This window comes from Danio aesculapii, chromosome 8 (genome assembly GCF_903798145.1).
Source record: "Danio aesculapii chromosome 8, fDanAes4.1, whole genome shotgun sequence".
Taxonomy (NCBI): domain Eukaryota; kingdom Metazoa; phylum Chordata; class Actinopteri; order Cypriniformes; family Danionidae; genus Danio; species Danio aesculapii.
This window is the reverse complement of record NC_079442.1, coordinates 51,693,266-51,716,033: the sequence shown is the minus strand read 5'-3', so window position 1 is coordinate 51,716,033 and position 22,768 is coordinate 51,693,266. Positions and strand designations below refer to the sequence as shown.

Below are 22,768 nucleotides of genomic sequence, written 5' to 3'. Positions count from 1 at the left end.
CCGCATAATAAGCTCAAGTTTCAAACTACAGCTGAACAAATCATTATAGAACAGGTGAGTGACATTCTAAGTCGATCTCTCTCTTTTGTATGTTGTAGTGCTGTATATATACCATAGTAATCTGCTAGTGTTTGATTTGCTTTGGCTTTTCCAGGGTTACTTATTGTGAACTCCCAATTGTAAAAGAAAAATACTAAGAAATCTCTGTAGACTGATGACATTTCATGCCGTTCAGCCTTATAATCTTAAAATGTGAGCAAAATCAGCTGTTTTGTCATCACTTTAGACATTACGCTAGAGAATCATTCAAATGCTTGCTCTAAAGTGACGGTGGTGAATTAGCAACTTCTGCTGTTCTGACGTCAGCTGCAGATGTGAAGAAAGTAGTTCCTCTTACAAAATGATTTTGAGACTCTCCTTGTTTGATTTTCTTTATTATATACATGATTATTCCGTCAAACTTTTGTATAAACACAATATCACACGAATAGCAGTGAGTTATGGCTGTATATCGTCACTGGTGGGACACTAAGGCATTGTATAAATAATTTAAATAAATGATCTAAATTATAATTAAGTTATTTATTATTTATATTGTGTTATTTATTTATTGCACACATATTGCTATTGTTCAACACATTTAGATTTTTAGGAAAAAGGATGAAAAATTTTGATGCATGTAAAAGTTTTTTAACGTTTCAAATAACTTTTTAGAAAATAAAATGTCAAATTATGGGTGAAATAAATATTTGTCAGTAAGCTTAACACAATTATTTATGTAAAAATTAATCAAAATATGGTTACCAAAAAAATTAAACGTTCATATATTAAATTTGATAATCTTTTAAATGACAAAATTAGCTCATAAACGAGTCAAAATGACTTAAATAATGATTTTATTATTTAATCTAAATATTTTGGTGACAAACTATGCTTTCCAATAGCGTTTTAAATATCATCAAATGATTATTTTTCTAAATCTACCAGACAAGACTTTAATTTTTATTATTGTTTTATAAATACATATTTTAAAAATATACATTTATCAAATACACCTACATATCTACTCTTCTACAAAACAATAATAATAAAATAAACTTGAATTAAATCAAACAGTAGATTGATTTGGAATAAAAACCCTAAATATTTAAAGATTAGCCACAGCCATATCACCCTCCAGCCCAAGAGCGGTTACTCACTGAAGCTAAGCAGTGCTGAGCCTGGTCAGTAGCTGGATGGGAGACCACATGGGAAAACGAGGTTGGAAGTGGTGTTAGTGTGGCCAGCAGGGGGCGCTCAACCTGCAGTGTGTGTGCGTCCTAATGCCCCAGTATGGTGAAGGGGACACTATACTGTCAGTGAGCACCATCATTCAGACTCTCTGTGTATATTAGATATCCCATGTCACTTCTCATAAAGAGTAGGGGTGTAATCCCAGTGTCCTGGCCAAATACCCTCCACAATGGCCTCCCAATCATCCCCTTCCACCGAATTGACTCTATCACCGTCTCTCCACTCCACCTATAGCTGGTGTGTGGTGAAGCACTGGCGCCGTTATCCTGTGGCAGCCGTCGCATCCTCCAAGTGGATGCTGCACGCTGGTGGTGGTGTGGAGAAACCCCCCTCATGATTGTGAAGCGCTTTGGGCGTATGACGCTATATAAATACACATTACATTACATAGTACTTCATCCAAAGGTTAGAATCAATAAATTATCTCTGATTCACAACATTCCAGTATAAATCTACCAACATATCAATAAATCTGCATGCCAAAAGAGAAAATAAGTTAATTTCGCAGCACACAGCTGATTCTTTATTGACAACTACAGTCAAATGAGTGAATTTAACATTATTTTAGTCAACATTCGATACAAAAACCATCAACAGTCCACAATCAGAAGCTTCAGTGACATTATTATTCTGCAGATCTTAATACAGCACATGTCTGATTATATTGGCACAGAGATAAAACTACAGTAAGGCACTGCAACTCCAACCAAACATCCTAAATCTGCTTAGAAATCACTGCTTTAAATGGGTAAAGTCAATTGAATGACTCATTTATAACAATAAGGTTACATTAGTCTATGTGTGTATTAACATTAACTAATAATGAACATTACTGTACAACATTATAGTCATAGTTCAGCATAATGCATTATTTATCCAAAGCTGTGCTTGATAATATTAGTTAATGCTCAGAGACCTAACAATGAATGACTAAATACTGTAATACATGTATTGTCCATTGTTCATGTTGGTAAATACATTAACTAATAGAACCTTACTGTAAAGTGTTATCAAACGAGCAAAACTGCATGTGTGTGGATGGACAGCTTGACATGTTTAGGGACGGTTTTGATATTAGACTTGATTAGATTGCAATAAGGTGGTTTTGTTGGTCTTATTTAACGTTTTCCAGGATGACAGCGATTCCTTGACCTCCACCGATGCAGGCGGAGCCGACCGCATACTTTCCACCACGTCTCCTGTGAACAGAATTCAACACATCACATGACACCGGTGCAATATAAATAGTTCTGTGTTGTGGACTAAAACACAACATTCAGGTTCAGTTTTTGGAAAGTTGCTGAATTTCAAGAAATCAATGAAATACTAAATAACTGCAATGACTATAATACAATAATATATTAAAAAAAAATGTCTGCAAACTATTTTAATGCACATAAAGCAGGGTAAAACAAAACTTGTATGAATTTGCAATAATATAACTGATTTATTCATCCAATTTAAAAGTGATTGATATTGATTGGTTATATATCAATGTATATTAAATGTCAAAATTGTTTCTTCAGAGCACCACATTATTTGGTATCAGTTCAGTAATGGATCCTAACCATTTGTCACATACTGACGTCATTTGTCTCAGTTTACAATAGCGAGAGAGAGGAGCGAGAGTAATTAAAACACTCCAACTACTTAAAAACGCAGAAACTCTGCACAATTCACTGCATGTGCTTGTTGGACAGTCTTTAATGGCCCGTTTCCACTTCAGTTCGGTACGCTTTTATGGCCGTTTCCACTGTCAAAAGGTACCTAAAAGCAAACTGTACCACTTTTTGGTCACCCTTTGCAAAGGGTACCTAGCACGACAAAAGGGTACCAAAAGGCGGAGCTAGACGCGCAGCTGAACGCTATTGGTTTACAGAGATACGTCACTCGCAGTAGCAGCAGAATGAAAACGAACCATCGTTTTTAAAAACACAGCCGAGACATTACACCGTAATAATATATACATATAACAAGCCATGGTCATCCCGAGCTCAAACAAAGTCTTGATTAACAGCCACAAAGCCAAGAAGAACAAAATCTGCCGTGTCCTGTTGTTGTTTTACGAGCTCGTCTAAAAGTGCGAGCGGTTTCACTTTCTCCAGAGAGCTTGCCGCGCGTCTATATTTGATATAACGAACTTTTTAAGCTCATATTAATAACGTGCGCGTGATTATTGAAGCACTCTGATATCTGATCCTTTCAGAAATGGACATACGCGAGAGTGAAGTGCGAAAAAACAAAGGAGAAGCCGGAAAAAACTGCAGCAAATTATGCTTCTGCAACACAAAAAGATGAACAAACTGCCATGTTTAACTATTGTCATCACCTTCTGGACTATTATGAACTGGGAATGACTGAATTACTCTCTAACAGAGGCTACATGTGCTGCTGAATATTAAAGACATAGATGAGAGGTTTGCACTGACTGTGGGCTATATTATGTGTTGTTTTTGAACCCAAATAAGGACTAAATCTATGCTGTGTGCAGTTTTTATGTAACTGGTATCGGAGACTGTAAGGGTCTGTATGTGTTCATATATGTTCAGTTATTTTATATAATCGCAGACGTTACAGTAGGCCAATTCACACTGTCATTGTTATAATCAGGTTAGTAATGAACATTTATACAGTATTTGTGTGTAAAGCATCTGTTTTGTGAGAAGTGCTTCTCATATTACATGTGAACGAGCCGTACAGCTTTACTGTGACATTTCCTCTATTAAAAATGACGTTGTCTGAAACTATTTGTCGCACACCACGCCCACCAAAAGGGTACCCTTTTGACAGTGGAATCGCAAGCTTGATAAAAGTGACCCGTACTGTACCGTACCTCTCAGTGGAAATGGGCCATTACAGACAGGGAAGTTACAGCAGAATCCCCTACTCCACCACTATCGAGAAAATGAAAGCTGTAAACTCCATTTCTGCCTCTCTCTTTCACCCAGGCCACTTTTGACCTGTTAAACCAATGGCAGCCCTTTCTTCTGAGCATGTGACCAATCATAGGGGTGTCGCTTTACAACACTCAAAGCAAGCGGGATAAAATATTTTATATATTCATTTATATATATTCATTTATATATATATATATATATATATATATATATATATATATATATATATATATATATATATATTTTTTTTTTTTTTTTTTTTTTTAAGAGAATGGGCATAATTGTTCACATTTTATATACAGCAAAACATAAGCATTGAACAAAGGCCGCAAAAAAAAAAAAAAAAAAAAAAAAAAAAAAAAAAAAAAAAAAATTATATATATATATTATAACATTTAGGTGACACTTTACAATAAGGTTGTATTAGTTAATGCAGTTGCTAACATGAACAAACAATGGACAATACATTTATTAGATTATTTATTCATGTTTGTTATTGTTAGTTAGTGAAAATACATTTGTTCATATATATATATATATATATATATATATATATATATATATATATATATATATATAAATAAAGTGTGACCCATGTTTCTAAATGAAAATGTACTCACCATTTATACAGCCTAAACTCACACCCCCTAGTTTTTCTGCAATCGCAAAATCCAATTGCATTTTTCGCGATCCTGTAAAATTCTTAATTTAAACGCAAAATAAATCGCAAAAGATTTAATAATCTTATAAAATAATTTTAAATCATATAATAAAATTATATTTCAGTTTGCAATTAATTGTTTTACGTGACTTACAGACATGCATACGCAGCACACATGTATTTGAGTGTCTCTCAAAAAATGACTTCTCTCCTGCGCCCTCACAATCCTAACATTGCATGAGAGTGGGGGAAATTGTTTTGCAGCCTGTGCAGTAAGCAGACGCGGATGCAGTGTCCAGAGCGAATGATTTACATGTGAAGTCAATGCAAAGATGTAATTAAACATCCTGTGGTGCAAACCAAGTGAATGACACGACGCAATTTGGCATTTTCATGCATTTGATGCGCTCCAGACCGCAAAAGAAAGTGGGAGCAAACATCTAACAAACGGAGCAATGAAACAGACAGAAAAGCAAGCAGCGTACAATGATGGAGATTGGTTCAAGGATGACGCCCATTGCACATGACCAAATTGAAGGACATTATTTTTGCTTTGGAAGCCAATGGTTACCGGTTTTCAGCATTCTTTGAAATATCTTCTTTTGTGTTCAACAGGAATTTGAAACACTTTTGTGTTTAGATGAAACTCATCAAGGTTTGAAACAAGTGAATTGGTTACAGATGTTTCATTTTTGGGTGAACTGTCCCTTTAAGATGTGTGTTTACCTGAGTTCATGGACAAGGTGTGCAGTGATTCTGGTTCCTGAGGCCCCGAGCGGGTGCCCGATAGCAATGGCTCCTCCATTAACATTGGTTTTCTCGGGATCTAAACCTAAGGATTTGGCCACTGAGAGATACTGAGGAGCAAACGCTTCATTCACCTGACAAACAAACACACAAACACACACTGATTAACCATCCTGGAAATGAAAACACACTTCAGTTTATTTGATCTTGAATTTATTTGATTAGGATTAACCCCTTTAGGGTGTACCATCTTGCTTTTGATAGGGTTAGGCAACAAATCAAACACAAATGTGAATCTACTCTTCATTAATTTCCAGGACATTAGGAATGGGTAAAATCTGTCTAAAATGACATATTATGGCGTCTATACTTGGATTACAGCAATCCGGGATGCATGGTATATCAGCAGCTATATTGATATCAGACAATAAATGGTATTTTTAATGTCCGATAACAAAATTAGGCAACATCAGATATCTTTAAGCTGATAAATTATGTATTTTTCCACTGGCTGGACCAGTTTTTATTGGCATTTTAAATTAGTTTAATATCCATGTTTTATTTTTTGTGTCAGTCATTATGGCTTTTATTTATATAAACGAAAGTTGGCCATAGAAAAGAGTAGATGATTAATAAAGTCCAGAGATCAGTTTAAACTTTTCTGAAGTTAAAGTTTAACGATAAAATCAGTTTTTCCACTGTTTGGGTTTGTCTTTGGTTTTTGCAATCATGAAGAAAAATGAGAAGAAGAAATTACTGATAAATATATCAGCTGTCGGCCTATAAACCTATAGAGTTATTGGTCAAAAATTCTGTATCGGTGCATTCCTAGCAGCAACACAGTTGTGACATATAAAAATAAATTGCAATTACATGCATTCTAGTGTGGAGTAGTCTTGTTTAGTATTATAGAAATATAATTCCTTTGTATTTATTCCTTATTATTTGTATTATTACACAAGTAAAACTGAGCTGCTTTTTGTTCTCTATTCTCTCTACAAATCAAATATAAAAATTTAGATCAGACAGAAAAGACATACCTTTGTGTACGTATGATAAATAACATTAGGCTCTTTTGTTTGTTTAATATATGATCAAAGTACAGATAGGAAGGATTCTTAAATGATGTTTGTTGGATCATTTCGCTTTCTCACTACTCAATCCGCTCCAGAGTTCATTTCAATCGAGCCGAGACCACCTGATTCAGGCAATCTCGGACTGATTGTTTTGGCGTGGATCAGAGTGCGATTGCTGAAATCACATACGCCAAACGAACCACCCTAAGTAGGAAAACATGCCAGGTTCCCAAACAAACATCTAGGTGTGAAAGCACCCTTAATAAAATAACTTGATTTCAAGGCTGCCTGGGTGCACTGCATTAGTAAGAGAAACACTGCATTTCTATCCATATCAATATATCACCAATATTTCACTATAGTATTTGGTTGAATGTTAAATCAGTTTCTTTATAGTCCACTACACTGTAAAAAGCTATTAGCTACTGATTATAATGATAAGGTACCTCCACCAGGTCCATGTCTTTGATTGAGAGTCCAGCCTTCTTCAGAGCTTCTGTGATGGCAGGTACAGGCCCTACAGGTTGTATTTACAGCATATTAAACTGACTCCTCTGACTGTATATGCATTTATCTCAATATGCTTTTCTATGGTGTCTGAGAGAGCTTAACATACTGCAACATCAGAAAACGCATGCAAATAGTTAAAAAAAAAAAACACCAGCAAATAGAAAACACACTGCAAATGCTCACAATACGTGCATATTTTGATCTGAAGAAAACATTGGCTGAAGTTAGCATGGTTTTTTTGTGTTATGTTATCATTTACATCGTCATTAGCCTACTACAAAGACCTGAATCTATATTTTTAAACATTATTCTTATCTGCAACTTATTTCAACGTGCATATTTTGATCTGAAGAAAACATTGGCTGAAGTTTCACACATTTCACACTGGATGAAAGATCATCATCTTCAGCTTAACATCGCGAAAACGGAAATGCTTGAAGTTTCTGCCAACCCGACTCTACACCATAACTTCTCAATCCAGATGGATGGAGCAACCATTACTGCATCCAAAATGGTAAAAAGCTTTGGAGTAACGATTGATGACCAACTAACCTTCTCTGACCACCTTTCTAGAACTGCTCGATCTTGCAGATTCACACTCTACAACATCAGAAAGGTCCAACCCTTCCTATCTGAACATACAGCTCAACTCATTGTTCAGGCTCTTGTTCTCTCCAAACTGGATTACTGCAACTCTCTACTAGCCGGGCTTCCAGCTAACTCTATCAAACCTCTTCAGCTGCTTCAGAACGCAGCAGCACGAGTGGTCTTTGATGAACCCAAAAGAGCACATGTCACTCCGCTACTCACCCGTTTGCACTGGCTGCCAGTTGCTGCTCGCATCAAATTCAAAGCTCTGATGTTTGCTTACAAAGCGACCTCTGGCTTTGCTACTTCTTATCTGCTCTCACTTCTGCAGATGTATGTGCCCTCCAGAAACTTGCGTTCTGTGAATGAACGTCGCCTCGTGGTTCCATCCCGAAGAGGGAAGAAATCACTTTCCCGAACTAATAATATTTAGTTGAGAATATTAAGAGGATTTATCAATCTTGTATAATAACGTTTTACAATTAATAGTCTGTGTCGCAAATCTGTTTTGAGGATAGAAACAAATAGAAAACACACTGCAAATCCTCACAACACCTGCATATTTTTAATGTGAAAAAAAGTTGACTGAAGTTAGCACGTTGTATTTGTATTATTCTGTTGTCACTTAAATCATCATTAGCCTACTAAAAAGGCCTGAATATTTATCTAAATATTATTCTTATCTGCAATTTATTTCGACATTAAATGAAGCATTGGCGTTTTATTTTCATTACCCTTGAAATTACATTTAGCTGAGAATATTAAGATAATTTGGCCTATATTGTACAATAAAATTCACAATTAATTATCAGTTTATTTAGGCTAATAATATGCAAAAGACATAGGAATTGTGTAATCGAGGTGTTAAAATAAACAAAAAAGGTGACCAGCAACCTCACTGAGCAATAGGCACTGCACAACAAGCAAATCTCAGCCAGCTCCGTCACCATTTTCACTTCATCTGCTTGAAATATTTCTGTTTTAGTCTGTGTTATTTACATGTGTTGTGATGATTTGCAGTGAGTTTTCAATGTGTGTTTGAGAATTTGCAAACCGATGCAAACCGATGCGTGCGTTTTCTTAATTTCTGATGTTTTTCTATTTCCTTGTGTTTTCTTAAATTGCAGTGTGTTGAGCTCTCTCGGCCACCGTACTTTTCTCATTAAGTGCGGCAGAATGGTAATATAATACTCACCAATCCCCATGATGCTGGGATCACAGCCTGAGGTGTGATAGGACACGATTCTAGCCAATGGGGTGAGTTTGTGAGCCTTCACTGCGTCCTCACTGGCTATAATCACAGCCGCAGCTCCATCAGACACGCCCTGTAGGAGGAGCCAAAGACATTATTAAAATATGCACCAAAATAAATTCAAAATGCCATTGGGGGTGGTTTAATTTTTTAAACACCCACACATGTAAACATTCTTGCAGCTCCTCATCTGAATTTAAACTAATATTTTTTTCCTTTTCCCAAAGACCATTTGGATGTATAATATACCAAGGTGTTTTCAGTTTTAGACAACATAATATCAACGTTTTAACTTTAGAAGAGATTAGAAATCAGTATTTGCTTGAATAACCCTGATTTTCAGTCATAACAAATGAAAATATTGAAGTTTTATAAGACTTTTATAGTATATATAATATTTTACTTAAACCTAAAGTCAATAAATATAACTCAGTAAATAAATAAAATAAATTAAATGACAAACAAAAGGAAAAAAATAACAAAACAAAAATAAACGTAAAAAAAACACACATTAAATAAAACAAAGCATTAAAATAATAATTATGTAAGTATAATAATACAATAATTATAATTAATAAAAAAATAATTTAATAATAACAAAATAAATAATTCGATTAAATTGCATTAAAATAAAGTAAAACAAAGGATAAAAAAATAAATCGATCAATTAAATAAAATTACATAAATAAAAAAAGAACAAATAAAATAAAACAAAAAATAAAACAACAAAGATAAAAAAAATAAATTGAACAAAACAAATTATTTAAAATAATAAAAAATAAATAAAATAATTAAAAACAATTTTAAATAATTAAAAATTATTTAAAAAATATTAAAAATAATAATAAATAAAATATTTAAATTAAAATAAAACAAAAGATTAAAAATATATATAAAAAGTCTTTAAAAATATATATTTAATTTAATAAAAATAAATGAAATTAAATAAATGTAATATAAAAGCGCAGCCGTTTTAGAGCTGTTTTACTGACCGAAGCATTGGCAGCAGTGACGGTTCCCCCTTTCTTGAAGACGGTGGGGAGTTTTGCCATCTGCTCCAGTGTGGTCTGTGGACGAGGGTGTTCATCAAACGTCATGGACACTTTCCCCTTCTTGGCTTTGACTTCAACGGGTGCGATCTCAGCGTTGAAATATCCAGCTTCGTGAGCTGCAGCAGAGACAGAAGTGTGTGAGCGTGTGTGTTTGTGAACAAATAATATCCACAACACATTTTCTCTCGCCACAAAGTGTTCTCCATTTATTTACATTTTCAACATTTCCTTTAATTTAGACTGAATCTAAACTGAAACATTAAGAGAGGGTGGAAACGAGTAGCTCCTCCCTTTTTTAAAAAACAGCCAATAGCATTTGGTTTTCTCAGAGCTCTGCCAGTGATAGTGGTCGAGCTCAAGCGCATTAAATGAAAAGCAAATGAGAAGGGGGCGGGGCATGTCAGACACTAGAGAGCATTTGATTGGTCAGAAGATTTGATGAGAAAATGAAGTATGAGGTGATATAAAAAACAATGATGCATTTAGGTGGAAAGGACAAGCTTTGGATGTTTATATCAGTGTTATATTTTCTAAATGTGACCTGTCACTGTTTTGGATCACACTAGATTATCGATATCCTTAACAGACTTAAAATAACATCGAAAACATTTCACTGGACCTTTAATAATAGGCAGGTAATTAGCCAGTAGTTAATAGCATGAATTGTGACCTAAACAGTAGCATTAGCAGTCATTTTGATCTAGAATCATCCAGGACATGCGGTGTATTGTCTCACCTGCTTTCCAGCGCTGCTGCGTCTGATGTGAGTATCGGTCACACTCCTCACGGCTGATCTGGTATTTCTCTGCCAGGTTTTCTGCTGTGATGCCCATGGGCAGCTTTATGTTCAGATCCGTCAGTCCGGCCCACAGCGTGTCTTCCAGCTGATTCGCACACAGACAACAAATGGTATTATGAGTATGTGATTATAAACAGGGTGTGAATTGTACATTGACGATCAGGGGGGGTCAACTTTTTCAGTAATATTCTTTTGTATAATACATGCTTCAGTGAATCAAACTAAATGACATTTATTAATGCAACATATTTAATTTTTCAATGTTTTGTCGATAGTTTGTGTATTCTGACATATACAATATCCTGTGATTAGCCATTTCCGAGGTTACTGTAGATCAATCTATACAAAGTAAAGCAATTTTACTTTACTTTTAGGCTATATGTAAAAACAAACACCTATTTTACAAGAAAAGTACTTTGTAAACATGTCTATTGGCTTATTTTAATTGACGCAATTATGCATTCACAATGGTATAATCCATTTTAGGGGTGGTCAATTGTATATTTATATAATCTATTATTTAATTAGTAATATTAGTACTTTAGATGCAGATTAGAGCAAATTATTTCGTACTATTTACAGGACTGACCCGCCATACATGTTTTCACGTCCCTTCAGGGGGATCAAGCATTAAATAGGGGGGTTAGTCCACCCTAAACCCCCCTGTAATTCGCACCTTGGTTATAAATATAAGAAGCTGGCGCTAGATTGGGGCGGCACAATATTTGATGTTGTTGAGTGTTGCGTTATTGATATTTGTTACAATATAACTAACTTGCAAAATGTTATTATATCAGCAATTTTAAAAAAATTATCATTTATTTATGTAACGATCATACTAAAATTAACTTTTATAAGCACGTGATTACAAATATTAAAATCTGGCACTAGATTAGGGCTGCACTATACTGGAAAAATATGCAATGTTGTTGAGTTCTGCGATAACGATTTTACTTACGATATAACTAACTTGCAAAATGCTATATCAGCAATTTAAAAAAATCTATTATTTATTTATGTAACAAACATACTAAAATAAACATATTATAAGCATGGGGTTACAAATATTAAAATCTGGCACTATATTAGGGCTGCACGATGCTAGCAAAACATGCAGATTTGCAAAATGTTTTATATATATATATATATATATATATATATATATATATATATATATATATATATATATATATATATATATATATATATATATATACACATATACATACATACATACATACATACATACATGCATACATATATACACACACACATTTTTATATTATATACCGTATTTTCCGCACTATAAGGCGCACCTTAAAGCCTTAAATTTTGTTATAAAACGGCCGTGCGCCTAATAATCCAGTGCGCTTTATGTGTGCACAGAGTTCAAAAATCTGTAAAAATTTTGTTGTGTGATTTCGGAAAGCGCTCCGCTTGATTGGCTGTCGGAGCATTTCCCGCCGACACAGAGACGTAAAACGTACACTCCGTACGCAGCAGCAATAAACCAATCAAAACTACATATGAATGTATGTAAAAACCAAGTGAAGCAAATGAATTCGGAGCTTGCTGTCATTCCGGGAGGACTAACAAAAGAACTCCAACCGCTGGATATTGGTGTAAACAGGGCGTTTAAAGTGAAGTTGCGAGCTGCGTGGGAGCAATGGATGACAGACGGCGAACACACTTTTACTAAGACTGGTAGGCAGCGCCGGGCGAGTTACGCCACCATATGTGAATGGATTGTGGATGCCTGGGCTAAGGTGTCTGCTTTAACTGTTGTCCGAGCTTTCGCAAAAGCCGGCATCATTGCTGAACAGCCACCCGGCAATGAGACTGACTCAGACAATGATGAGAGAGAACCCGGCGTGTTTGATGACGAAACTGCATAGCTGTTCAATTCAGACACAGAAGATGAGGACTTTGATGGATTTGTGGGAGAAGACTGATTAAAAAATAATGTGAGTGTATTGTTAAATAGTACAATAAAGTTCAACTAAACTATGTTAACTGTTTTGCTTCCATTACCTTTTTTTTGCAGACAGTGTATTTTAGCGTGCGCCTTATAATACGGTGCGCCTTATGTATGGGTTAAGTACAGAAATAGACCCCGTAATTGAGACTGCGTCTTATAATCCGGTGCGCTTTATAGTGCGGAAAATACGGTACCATATTTATATTTTTTTGCATGCAAAATACGTTTATTTTAACATTTATAACCAGGGCTTGACATTAACTTTTTTGATCACCAGCCACTGTGGTTTTCCTACATTACTAGCCACTTGCCATTTTCACTAGCCACAATTTTATTGTTGGGAAAATATATTTTATACACATAAATATGTCTTTGACATGCTAAAATGACTTGATTTAGATTTAACGTTATCTCCACATGCCTCCTCATTCATTTCACTTTGTGTGTGTCGTGTTTGAGCTTGCTCAATAATCATGAGCAAATGGGTCATGGTTTCATCGTATTACAATTCGTTTTTATTTCACATCATTTTCAGAGCTCAAAATGAAGGATTTACCAAATTTATCTCTGACCACAACAAACATTAACAATTAATTATTTCTAAGCCACAAATTTTAAATGTGTCAAAACAAGCAAAATATTGCTGTATACTACACTTTTTATTTAACAAAACATATGCACAGTAATCTGTCCGGTCTAAAGGTCCCAGATCACCAGTTAACTACACGTAAATGGGGAGTTAATCTCCCATTAAAGCAATGTTATTGTAAAAAAAATGATAATTAAACCATATTAATGCAAAAGAAAGCAGCTAAAATAATGAAAGGATGATTACACACACACACACACACACACACACACACACACACACACACACACACACACACACACACACACACACACACACACACGAGTAATGTTATACCCATTAATAATCTGTTCAAAGAATGGTTAAAGCGAAAGCAACCGGTGCTGCTTACAATAAGTCAACTCTGGAGCTCTTGAAAGCAGCAAGACTGTGGGTGCATGTACATCACTTTTTGTCTAGCCTATTTGAACAGTTATAAACAGTCGCGCGCATCACCTCAGCTGTTAGCTCGAGTGATGATCCTCTCATTTGCTATTCACCTGCTTTGCTCGCTCAAAGTTGCGAACGCAATTATTTTTGTCAGTCGTGCTGCTTCTCAATTCGCCTTTGCATGCATATTGGACCATCCTTATTGTCGAACCCTGCTTTTAAGAATTATTATCCGGGAAAATGATCTTCAACCAGCCAAATTGGCTAGTGGGAGTGTCTGTCTTACCCGCCACTGCTGAAATCTACCCGCATTTGGCGGGTGTTAATGTAAAGCCCTGTTTATAATACACACACATACATTGTATTTATTATTTAATACAAAAAATTGTGCTACATAGATATTATAATTTGTACCATATACACATAGATTTTATATCTAAACATAAATAAACATGGGTGACACGGTGTCTCAGTGGTTATCACTGTCGCCTCACAGCAAGAAGGTCGCTGGTTCAAGTCCCGGCTGGGCCAGTCGGCGTGTCTGTGTGGAGTTTGCATGTTCTCCCTGTGTTGTTGTTGGTTTCCGGGTGCTCCGGTTTCCCCCACAGTCCAAACACATGCGCTATAGGGGAATTGAACTAAATTGGCCGTACTGTATGAGTGTGTAAGTGTATGGGTGTTTCCCAGTACTGGGTTGGGGCTGGATGAATGAATAAATAAACATTTTCTCAAATATATGCATGTGTGTGTGTATTTATAGACCCATAATAAATCTACACACATATTACATGTCAAAACAAACTTTTATTTTGGATGCTACTAAACAATATCATACGAGCCTCAGAATTGGATCTAGAGACTTAAATAGACTTTACCTTCAAATCGACTCCAAATTTAGTCCCGAAGCGGATGTTTCTGACGGCGTAAGGAGCTTGGCTCATGCTCTCTGATCCTCCACACAGCACCACCTCAGACTCTTTCAGGCAGATCTCCTGCAGCACAACACAAACACAAACAAACACACACACACACACACGAAACTCATATCAATAACCTGGTTAAAATTATAACTGATCCCACAAGCAAATACATCTCTAAATTCCTCTTCTGTTATTGGTAGTTGATGGTCAGTAGACTGAATATTTCAATATTTCACAAGTAACATATGCAGTTAGAAGTAAGGGACCAAGAACTAAGCTAACGTTGTCTCTTGATAGCTTAAAATTCATAGTATAACGTATAGTATAAAGTAGTATAGTATAGTGTAGTATAGTATAGTATAGTATAGTATAAAGTTTACAATGACCTTTATAAAACATTATAAACAGTGTTCGTTCTTTAGAATTGCTCTGTATAATCTGGAAATTCAACATTACATTCAGAGCTTGTTCATGCTGAATAAAACTTTTTCATTCAAAGAAATCTTTCACTGGGTAGGGCACGGTGGCTCAGTGGTTAACACTGTCGCCTCACAGCAAGAAGGTCTCTGGTTCGAGTCCTGGCTGGACCAGTTGGCATTTCTGTGTATTTTGCATGTTCTCCCTGTGTGGGTTTCCTCCGGGTGCTCCGGTTTCCACCACAGCCCAAACACATGTGCTATATGTGAATTGGGTAACAATATTGGCCGTAGTAAATGAGTTTGTGTGTGTGTATGGGTGTTTCCCAGTACTGGGTTATGGATGAAAGGGCATCAGCTGTGTAAATATAAAAACTAGGGCTGTCAATTGATTTAAAAAAAATTAACTAATTAATCACACTTTGTTTTTGGTAATTAATCATGATTAATCACGAAACGCCATATTTATTACAGAAATAAAAACACAGGCATGTAAACGCCATTTGTATTTCAAAACAATCAATGCCAATAAAGAAAAAATGGATTTCCATGCTGGATTCTGAAATCCAAAATACAGGCATTGCAAATATGGAAAATTATAATAATAATAGAAAACTATTGTACTCATTGTAAAGTTGTATTGCGAGTTGAGAACATTAATTGTAAAGTAGAAACAATTTTACTTTGTCCTCCTTAACATTAACTAGTTGCTAAGACAGTCCAGTCTATTGACAATATCGGGGAACAATGTGGCCAAGGGGTACATCAGAGGAACGTACCAAAGACTATAGACTTCTTACAGGGTGTTTGGTCACACCATCTCTAAACAGCTTTGAGGGATACAGACACCGCAAAGACTATAGAATACAATGCTTTAAGCCTCCACCACTGAGACTGCAGCTCTGCACAAGACGTTTGGCCAGCGGAAAAATTAAAATGATCGTGCCCAACTGAGTCTGGTTTCTCTCAAGGTTTTTTTTCTTCACTTCCGCCATTAGTGAAGTTTTTTTCCCTCTCCGCTGTCGCCACTGGCTTGCATGGTTCGGGATCTGTAGAGCTGCGCATCGTTGGATTTGCTCTTCAGTGTTTGGACTCTCAGTAGTGATTATTAAACCACACTGAACTGAGCTCAACTGAACTGAACTTAAACACTACAAACTGAACTACACTGTTCCTATTACTGTGACCTTTTATGTGAAGCTGCTTTGACACAATCTACATTGTATAAGCGCTATACAAATAAAGGTGAATTGAATTGAATTAAGAGACTTTGGACACCGTCAGGTGTTTTGCTCAGACATACAGTGTCATCCTGCAACTGTTTTGCAGCATATGAAATGTCCCAAACACTATTTTTAACTGTCTAAATTGGGCAAAAAATGTTGTTTTTAACTCTCTGATAGTCAAAACATGTTCAAAAATAAATATGTTATATATGCATTAAAAAACATTCAGGAAAAAGTGTTTTATGTAAATTCGGACCATTCGGACCATCATTTTACTCTACAAGTACATCATATTAAAAGATGGTACTTTGATTTTTATTCTAATTTAGTTCCAATAAGCCCAAATAGCAAAGAGAAATAAAAAATGCATGTAAAAAAACACCTTGGCCCTTAAGAGGTTAAAGGCAAAGGAATGGGCTTTCGACATCATCTGGCACTTTCACTGAGTACATTTACATGCACACCAATACTCAGATTTTATGATTAAGATAACACTCTGATTAGGAGTCTACCATGTAAGCAGTGATTTTTGATTACCTTTAAGGACCACCCGAGTCACAAAATGCGGTGGTTTTTCTTTCCGTTCGCTATGCGGTATCAAATTCCATTAAAACAGAACTCTTCCAGCAGTCCTCACTTCAAATTTTCATCCAATAATTGTCACGGGGCATGAACAAAATGTTGCTGAATGAGAGTCTAAAGATTAAAAATGAAACACCCAAAATTGCATGAAACTCTGGAGGAAACGCTGGATAGCCTGGTGATGCGACATTAAGTGTTTTATTCTGAAACTTTCCTTCTAAAAGCACCTACTTGGTCTCATCCATATTAAACACACGTCGACCACAACATGAACAAAAAAAAAACTGCAACTGCGTTAATTTTTTTAACACGTTTAATATTTCAAATTAATCGCGTGCACTAATTTTGACAGCTCTAATAAAAACATATGCAGGAATAGTTGACGGTTCATTCCGCTGTGGCGACCCCTAACATAGGCCTAAAGAAAATGAATGTATGAAAATCTTTCACTGTCATACAGAGATTTTAATAATAAACAAAAGCATAGAAACTGTAAGTCTGGTTAAAATATAAAGTGTGGATGATGTTTTGCACAGCTGAAGAAATAGGAAAACATTTAGCTAACGAATCATGTTGGAATCGAATCATGACTCCCAGAATCAGAATCAGATCTTGAAGTTCCTAAAGATTCCCATCCTTAATAAACGCTATTATGCTTCAATAATGTTGTACCTGTGCTCCGTTGATTATGGACTGGAATCCAGACCCGCAGAGGCGGTTTACAGTCAGTGCTGGTACTGGGATGGGCACACCGCACCGCAGACCCACGTGACGGGCGATGTAGGGGGCGTCTGCTGAACTCTGCATAACAATAAGAGAACATAAGTGCAGTATTAGGATTGAGGCTGGAGCTATTTTTTTTTCACCAAACTGCTGGATGAGTGAAGCATCAATCATTAAAGCTGACAATAAAAAAGCATGAGTGCTACTCTTCTGCAAGGCGGTAACCTCAAAAAAACTTATTCAAAACTCTTTTTAATATTCAAACTAATAAATATTCAAACTAATAATTTAAAACTGTAAAGTTCAGCTAATATAATCAGAATATCAATCACAATAAACTCAGGGCTTCTGGTAATACCTAGAATAGCAAAGTCGACTAAAGGAGGTCGAGCCTTCTCATTTATGGCTCCTAAACTCTGGATTAGCCTTCCTGATAATGTCCGATGCTCAGACACACTCTCGCAATTAAAAACTAAAGACCTATATTTTTAGTAAAGCATACACACAATGCATCCCATAATAATATGATGTATGAATGTGCTTCACGCAGGTGAGCTGGCTTGACAACCACCTTCAACGCACTCCTCCTGTCTTAATGCACCAGACATATGCTTTACATGTTTGTTTCTATGTTTGTTTGTAAAACTACTACTTACATTTATAGCACTTCATTTTTGCATCTTGTGTTTATATACACTATGAACAGCAGCTACGCTAATTATTTTTTATTCTCCATTTCCCCCTGAGAATACTCATCCCGAGGCCTCTAGAGATTATGCAGCGCCATTGATGCGATTCAAGAACTGTAAAGAAATGATGCCAAGGTATCCATAATCCTGGACGAGGCCGTATCCTGAGCTGATGCTGTGGTGGTCATGGAGGAGTGAAGAGCATGAGGCTGATTCCTGAAAGACCACAGTAAGTCTTCGCATTGATCCTGTGGGCCAGCCTGATCACCTGCCGGTGACCTACTCACACCTGCAGTTTTCCACGATGGATGTACAGCATTCGTCAGCCTCCAGCGCTTAGACTCTGCACAAGATGTTTGGCCAGAGGAGAAATGGTCGTGCCCAACTGAGCCTGGGTTCTCTCGAGGTTTTTTCCTTCACTTTTGTCAATTGGTGAAGTTTGTTCCTCGTCACTGTCGCCACTGGCTTGCATGGTTTTGGACCTGTGGAGTTGCGCATCGTTGGATTTGCTCTTCAGTGTTTGGACTCTCAGTAGTGAATATTAAACCACACTGAAAACTGAACTGACACAGTTTCAATTTACTCTGATCTTCTATGTGAAGCTGCTTTGACAACCCACATTGTAAAAGTGCTATAGAAATAATGATGAATTTAATTGAGTTCAGTGTATTTAATCAGAATACTGATTGGAATAAAACTGTAAAGTTTGGTCGATGCAAGAATAAATATATAAGAAATAATTGAAGAAAGGCCGTTGAGTTATTAGAAAAATACACAGTGGTGATCCAGGTGTGACACGAAGCCTTATCAGGTGTGCACACAATAAAAGTAAAGACAGATTCACTTGAATTTCAGACATTTGTCAGGTTTTTGTCCCCAAACTGCTCCTGTGTGCAGCACTAGATTCTTCCACATCTCCTCAAAGCCTTCTGTTGTGTTTTGATGTGATTTTTTTGACTGTTTTGTCAATGAAATAACTACAATCATGTAGCATAGTGATATGGAGCTGTAATTAGGGTTGGGCCGAGAGCAGTGTCATGATTTTGAATTAAACCAAATCACAATATCTCACCTGCATGACATTTCCAATGATGACACTGTTGACCAGCTCTGGAGCCACATTCCCCGCAGCGAGAGCAGCTTTTGCAGCATGCTCAGCCAGATCTGTAGCGCTGTGGTCCTTCAGAACGCCTCCATATGTGCCGAACGGCGTCCTCTTCGCTGAGACTATAAACACACCTAAAGAAAACACATACAGTTATGATATAACATCACGATAATGAACATCTATGATATTGTGAACACAGGCACTGCAAAATACAGCGTGTTTTAGAGTGTCTTTTAAGGGGCGACAAAGTGGCTAGCACTGTGGCCTCACAGCAAGAAGGTCCCGGCTGGGTCAGTTGGCATTTCTAAGTTTGCATGTTCTCACCGTGTTGGTGAGGGTTTCCTCCGGGTGCTCCGGTTTCCCCCACAGACGAAACACATGCGCTATAGGAGAATTGAATAAGCTAAATTGGCCGTAGTGTATGAGTATGTGTGAATTAATGCGTATAGATGTTTCCCAGTACTGGGTTGCAGCTGGAAGGGAATAAATAAACTGTTTATTTTAACCCGTATGTGTTATTGGGGATGTTTTCATCCACTCTGGGGTGATTTTGAGGTTTAATTTGGCCACCACTGTGGCTGTGTTTCTCTGTGTTTCAGCAAAAGGAATGATTTTTGGTGACAAATCTTGTTTTTACACATATTTTGGGAAAATGCTTTGAAACAATTCACTCTGGGCAAATTTACTACACTTTCATTATGTTGGTGGCTGTTTTTGCCACACTGACTTCCATTATAATCACATTTTTTGATTGCAAAGCCATGACAGCATATGATCATGCATTCTTGAATTTTAATGCTCATATTAAATCATTTAAACAAACTCCTGAAGAAAACTACAAATTCATTTAGTCTTAAGTGATGTTATTATCTTAGTTAATTCCTAATAAGTTGTAAATGTTTTATTAAATTGAGAGTTATTAACTAATATATTTAGTTGTATTTTTAAACTAACATGCATATTTTTTAACATATATTCTTAAACTAACATAGTAACTATGTAAATGTGTTTATTTCTCCCTGATTTCTACACATTGACTAACATTTACCAATTAAATCTTGGTGTAAAGTGTTACCTATTGTACTTTATAATACTTTAATTACTTTTTATATCTACAATAAAGCAATTCTACACACACAAAGCTTGTTTTTATTTACTTATTACGTGATATACCTGGTAAAAGTATCCTTTTTGCAGTTTATAGTCAATATCATGATAAAAGCTTAAGAAATGAATAACTTTTACACAGACATAAACCTGATCTTTACTTAACCACCATTAGGCTCATTCAAATCAAGATTGAAAACACATCTGTTTAGCTGTGCCTTTATTGAATGAGCACTGTGCTACATCACACAGATCACACTATCATGTCTTTCTCTTCTTTTTCATTTCTGTTTTAACACATTTTAATCTGTTTTGAATCACTTTCATTATTTGTTTTTATTTTATTTATACTTGTCTCTTTGATACCCGTTTATGTAAAGCACTTTGAATTTCCACTGTGTATGAAATGTGCTATATAAATAAACTTCCCTTGCCTAATCTGATTTGATTCCTGCAGTTTACAGACTCTGTTAAGCAAACTATAGAAATGTATGCATTATAGTCCCAGGGGTGGGGTGGGTTTTAGGGGTTAGACATTTTGTGTTCTTTGAAAAGTGTATTCTGGGTTTATAGGAATTAATTATTTTATTTTATTATTTATTTATTTATTATTATTATTATTATTTATTGTTTTCTATGTGTGTGTGTGCAATTTAATTTGTTGATTTCTTTTTTGTAAAAAAAAACTAGAGACGTTGTAATATTTGCTAACGCTATGCAATGCAATGCAACGAATATGTCAATAAAAAACTTTTAAAACAAAAGAAACGTATGCATTATAAATCAGTTAGATATAAATAGATATACATAGAGATATACGCACAAACAGATATAAGAGTTCAGATGCAAAAACCTCTAAATGTTGTCCTAAAATAGACATTTTTCTCAAGCACCTGTGTGTGTGTGTGTGTGTGTGTGTGTGTGTGTGTGTGTGTGTGTGTGTGTGTGTGTGTGTGTGTGTGTGTGTGTGTGTGTTCAGTAAATCCACTTTTATGCTAAAATAATGTTATTTGCATTGCCTTTAAAGTGAAATAACTGAACACAAACATGATAGATAGATAGATAGATAGATAGATAGATAGATAGATAGATAGATAGATAGATAGATAGATAGATAGATAGATAGATAGATAGATAGATAGATAGATAGATAGGTGGGTGGGTAGGTAGGTAGGTAGGTAGGTAGACAGATAGACGAATAGATGGATAGATAGACGAATAGATAGATAGATGGATGGATGGATGGATGGATGGATGGATGGATGGATAGATAGATAGATAGATAGATAGATAGATAGATAGATGAATAGATAGATGAATTGATGGATGTATAGATAGATAGATAGATAGATAGATAGATAGATAGATAGATAGATAGATAGATAGATAGATAGATAGATAGATAGATAGATAGACATAAAGAGTAAACATTCCTATAGTAAACAAGGGTTTGTGTCACTGACCTCCCCTTTAACCTACTTCTGTCAGTGGTCATAGTTTAATCTGATGTTTGAGTTTCCTACACGACCGCTAACTCTTTTTTTTTTTTACTTTAATTAATTACATTTAATTCAGTTTTGATTCATAACGAGGCTTCAAACTAATTGTATTTAATAAAGAAGTTTTGAGGAGGAAAAAAACTATAAGAATTCACTTTACACAAAATCAACTTTACGTATTCGACAATTTCAGATGTGGTGAATAAAATAAAAACATTATTAATAAAAATAGGGAAAATAACTGAATATTAGTGTCACTGGGGCTATGAAGTTCAAGTGGAGAGCAGATAACAAGTGCAAAAGCAGATAACATGTACAAATCAAACCATTCGAGCAGTTTCAATATACATAAGACATTATTTTAACGCAAAGTATATTAAGTTCATTTACCTCTGAGGAGAGACATGATAACGACTGTGCTTGAGATCGTTTGAGCAGCTTCACACACACAAACGCACACACACTGACCTTTCACCTATTTACTCTTAACATTCACTTCACAACATTCGACATACTGGTAAAAATGAATTATTCATAACATCCTTTCCATTTAAACCTAATGTTACATTATGCATTACATGTGTAGTAATTATGATATTTAATAAAGATTTTAAAATCCAGATATCA

General features: G+C 35.6%; 1 protein-coding gene across 1 annotated transcript; it reads right to left on the bottom strand.

The window, feature by feature from the left end:
- Window positions 1-1,785: 1,785 nt before the first annotated feature.
- On the bottom strand, window positions 1,786-22,638 carry acaa2 (acetyl-CoA acyltransferase 2). The gene is made up of 10 exons (XM_056464160.1): window positions 22,532-22,638; window positions 19,500-19,666; window positions 17,688-17,816; window positions 14,747-14,863; window positions 10,813-10,960; window positions 10,017-10,192; window positions 8,968-9,097; window positions 7,121-7,191; window positions 5,578-5,732; window positions 1,786-2,492 (listed from the first exon to the last, which is right to left on the bottom strand). The coding sequence occupies exons 1-10, from the start codon at window positions 22,545-22,547 to the stop codon at window positions 2,408-2,410; spliced, it is 1,194 nt and encodes a 397-aa protein (XP_056320135.1). The 5' UTR covers window positions 22,548-22,638; the 3' UTR covers window positions 1,786-2,407.
- Between the last annotated feature and the right edge of the window lie 130 nt (window positions 22,639-22,768).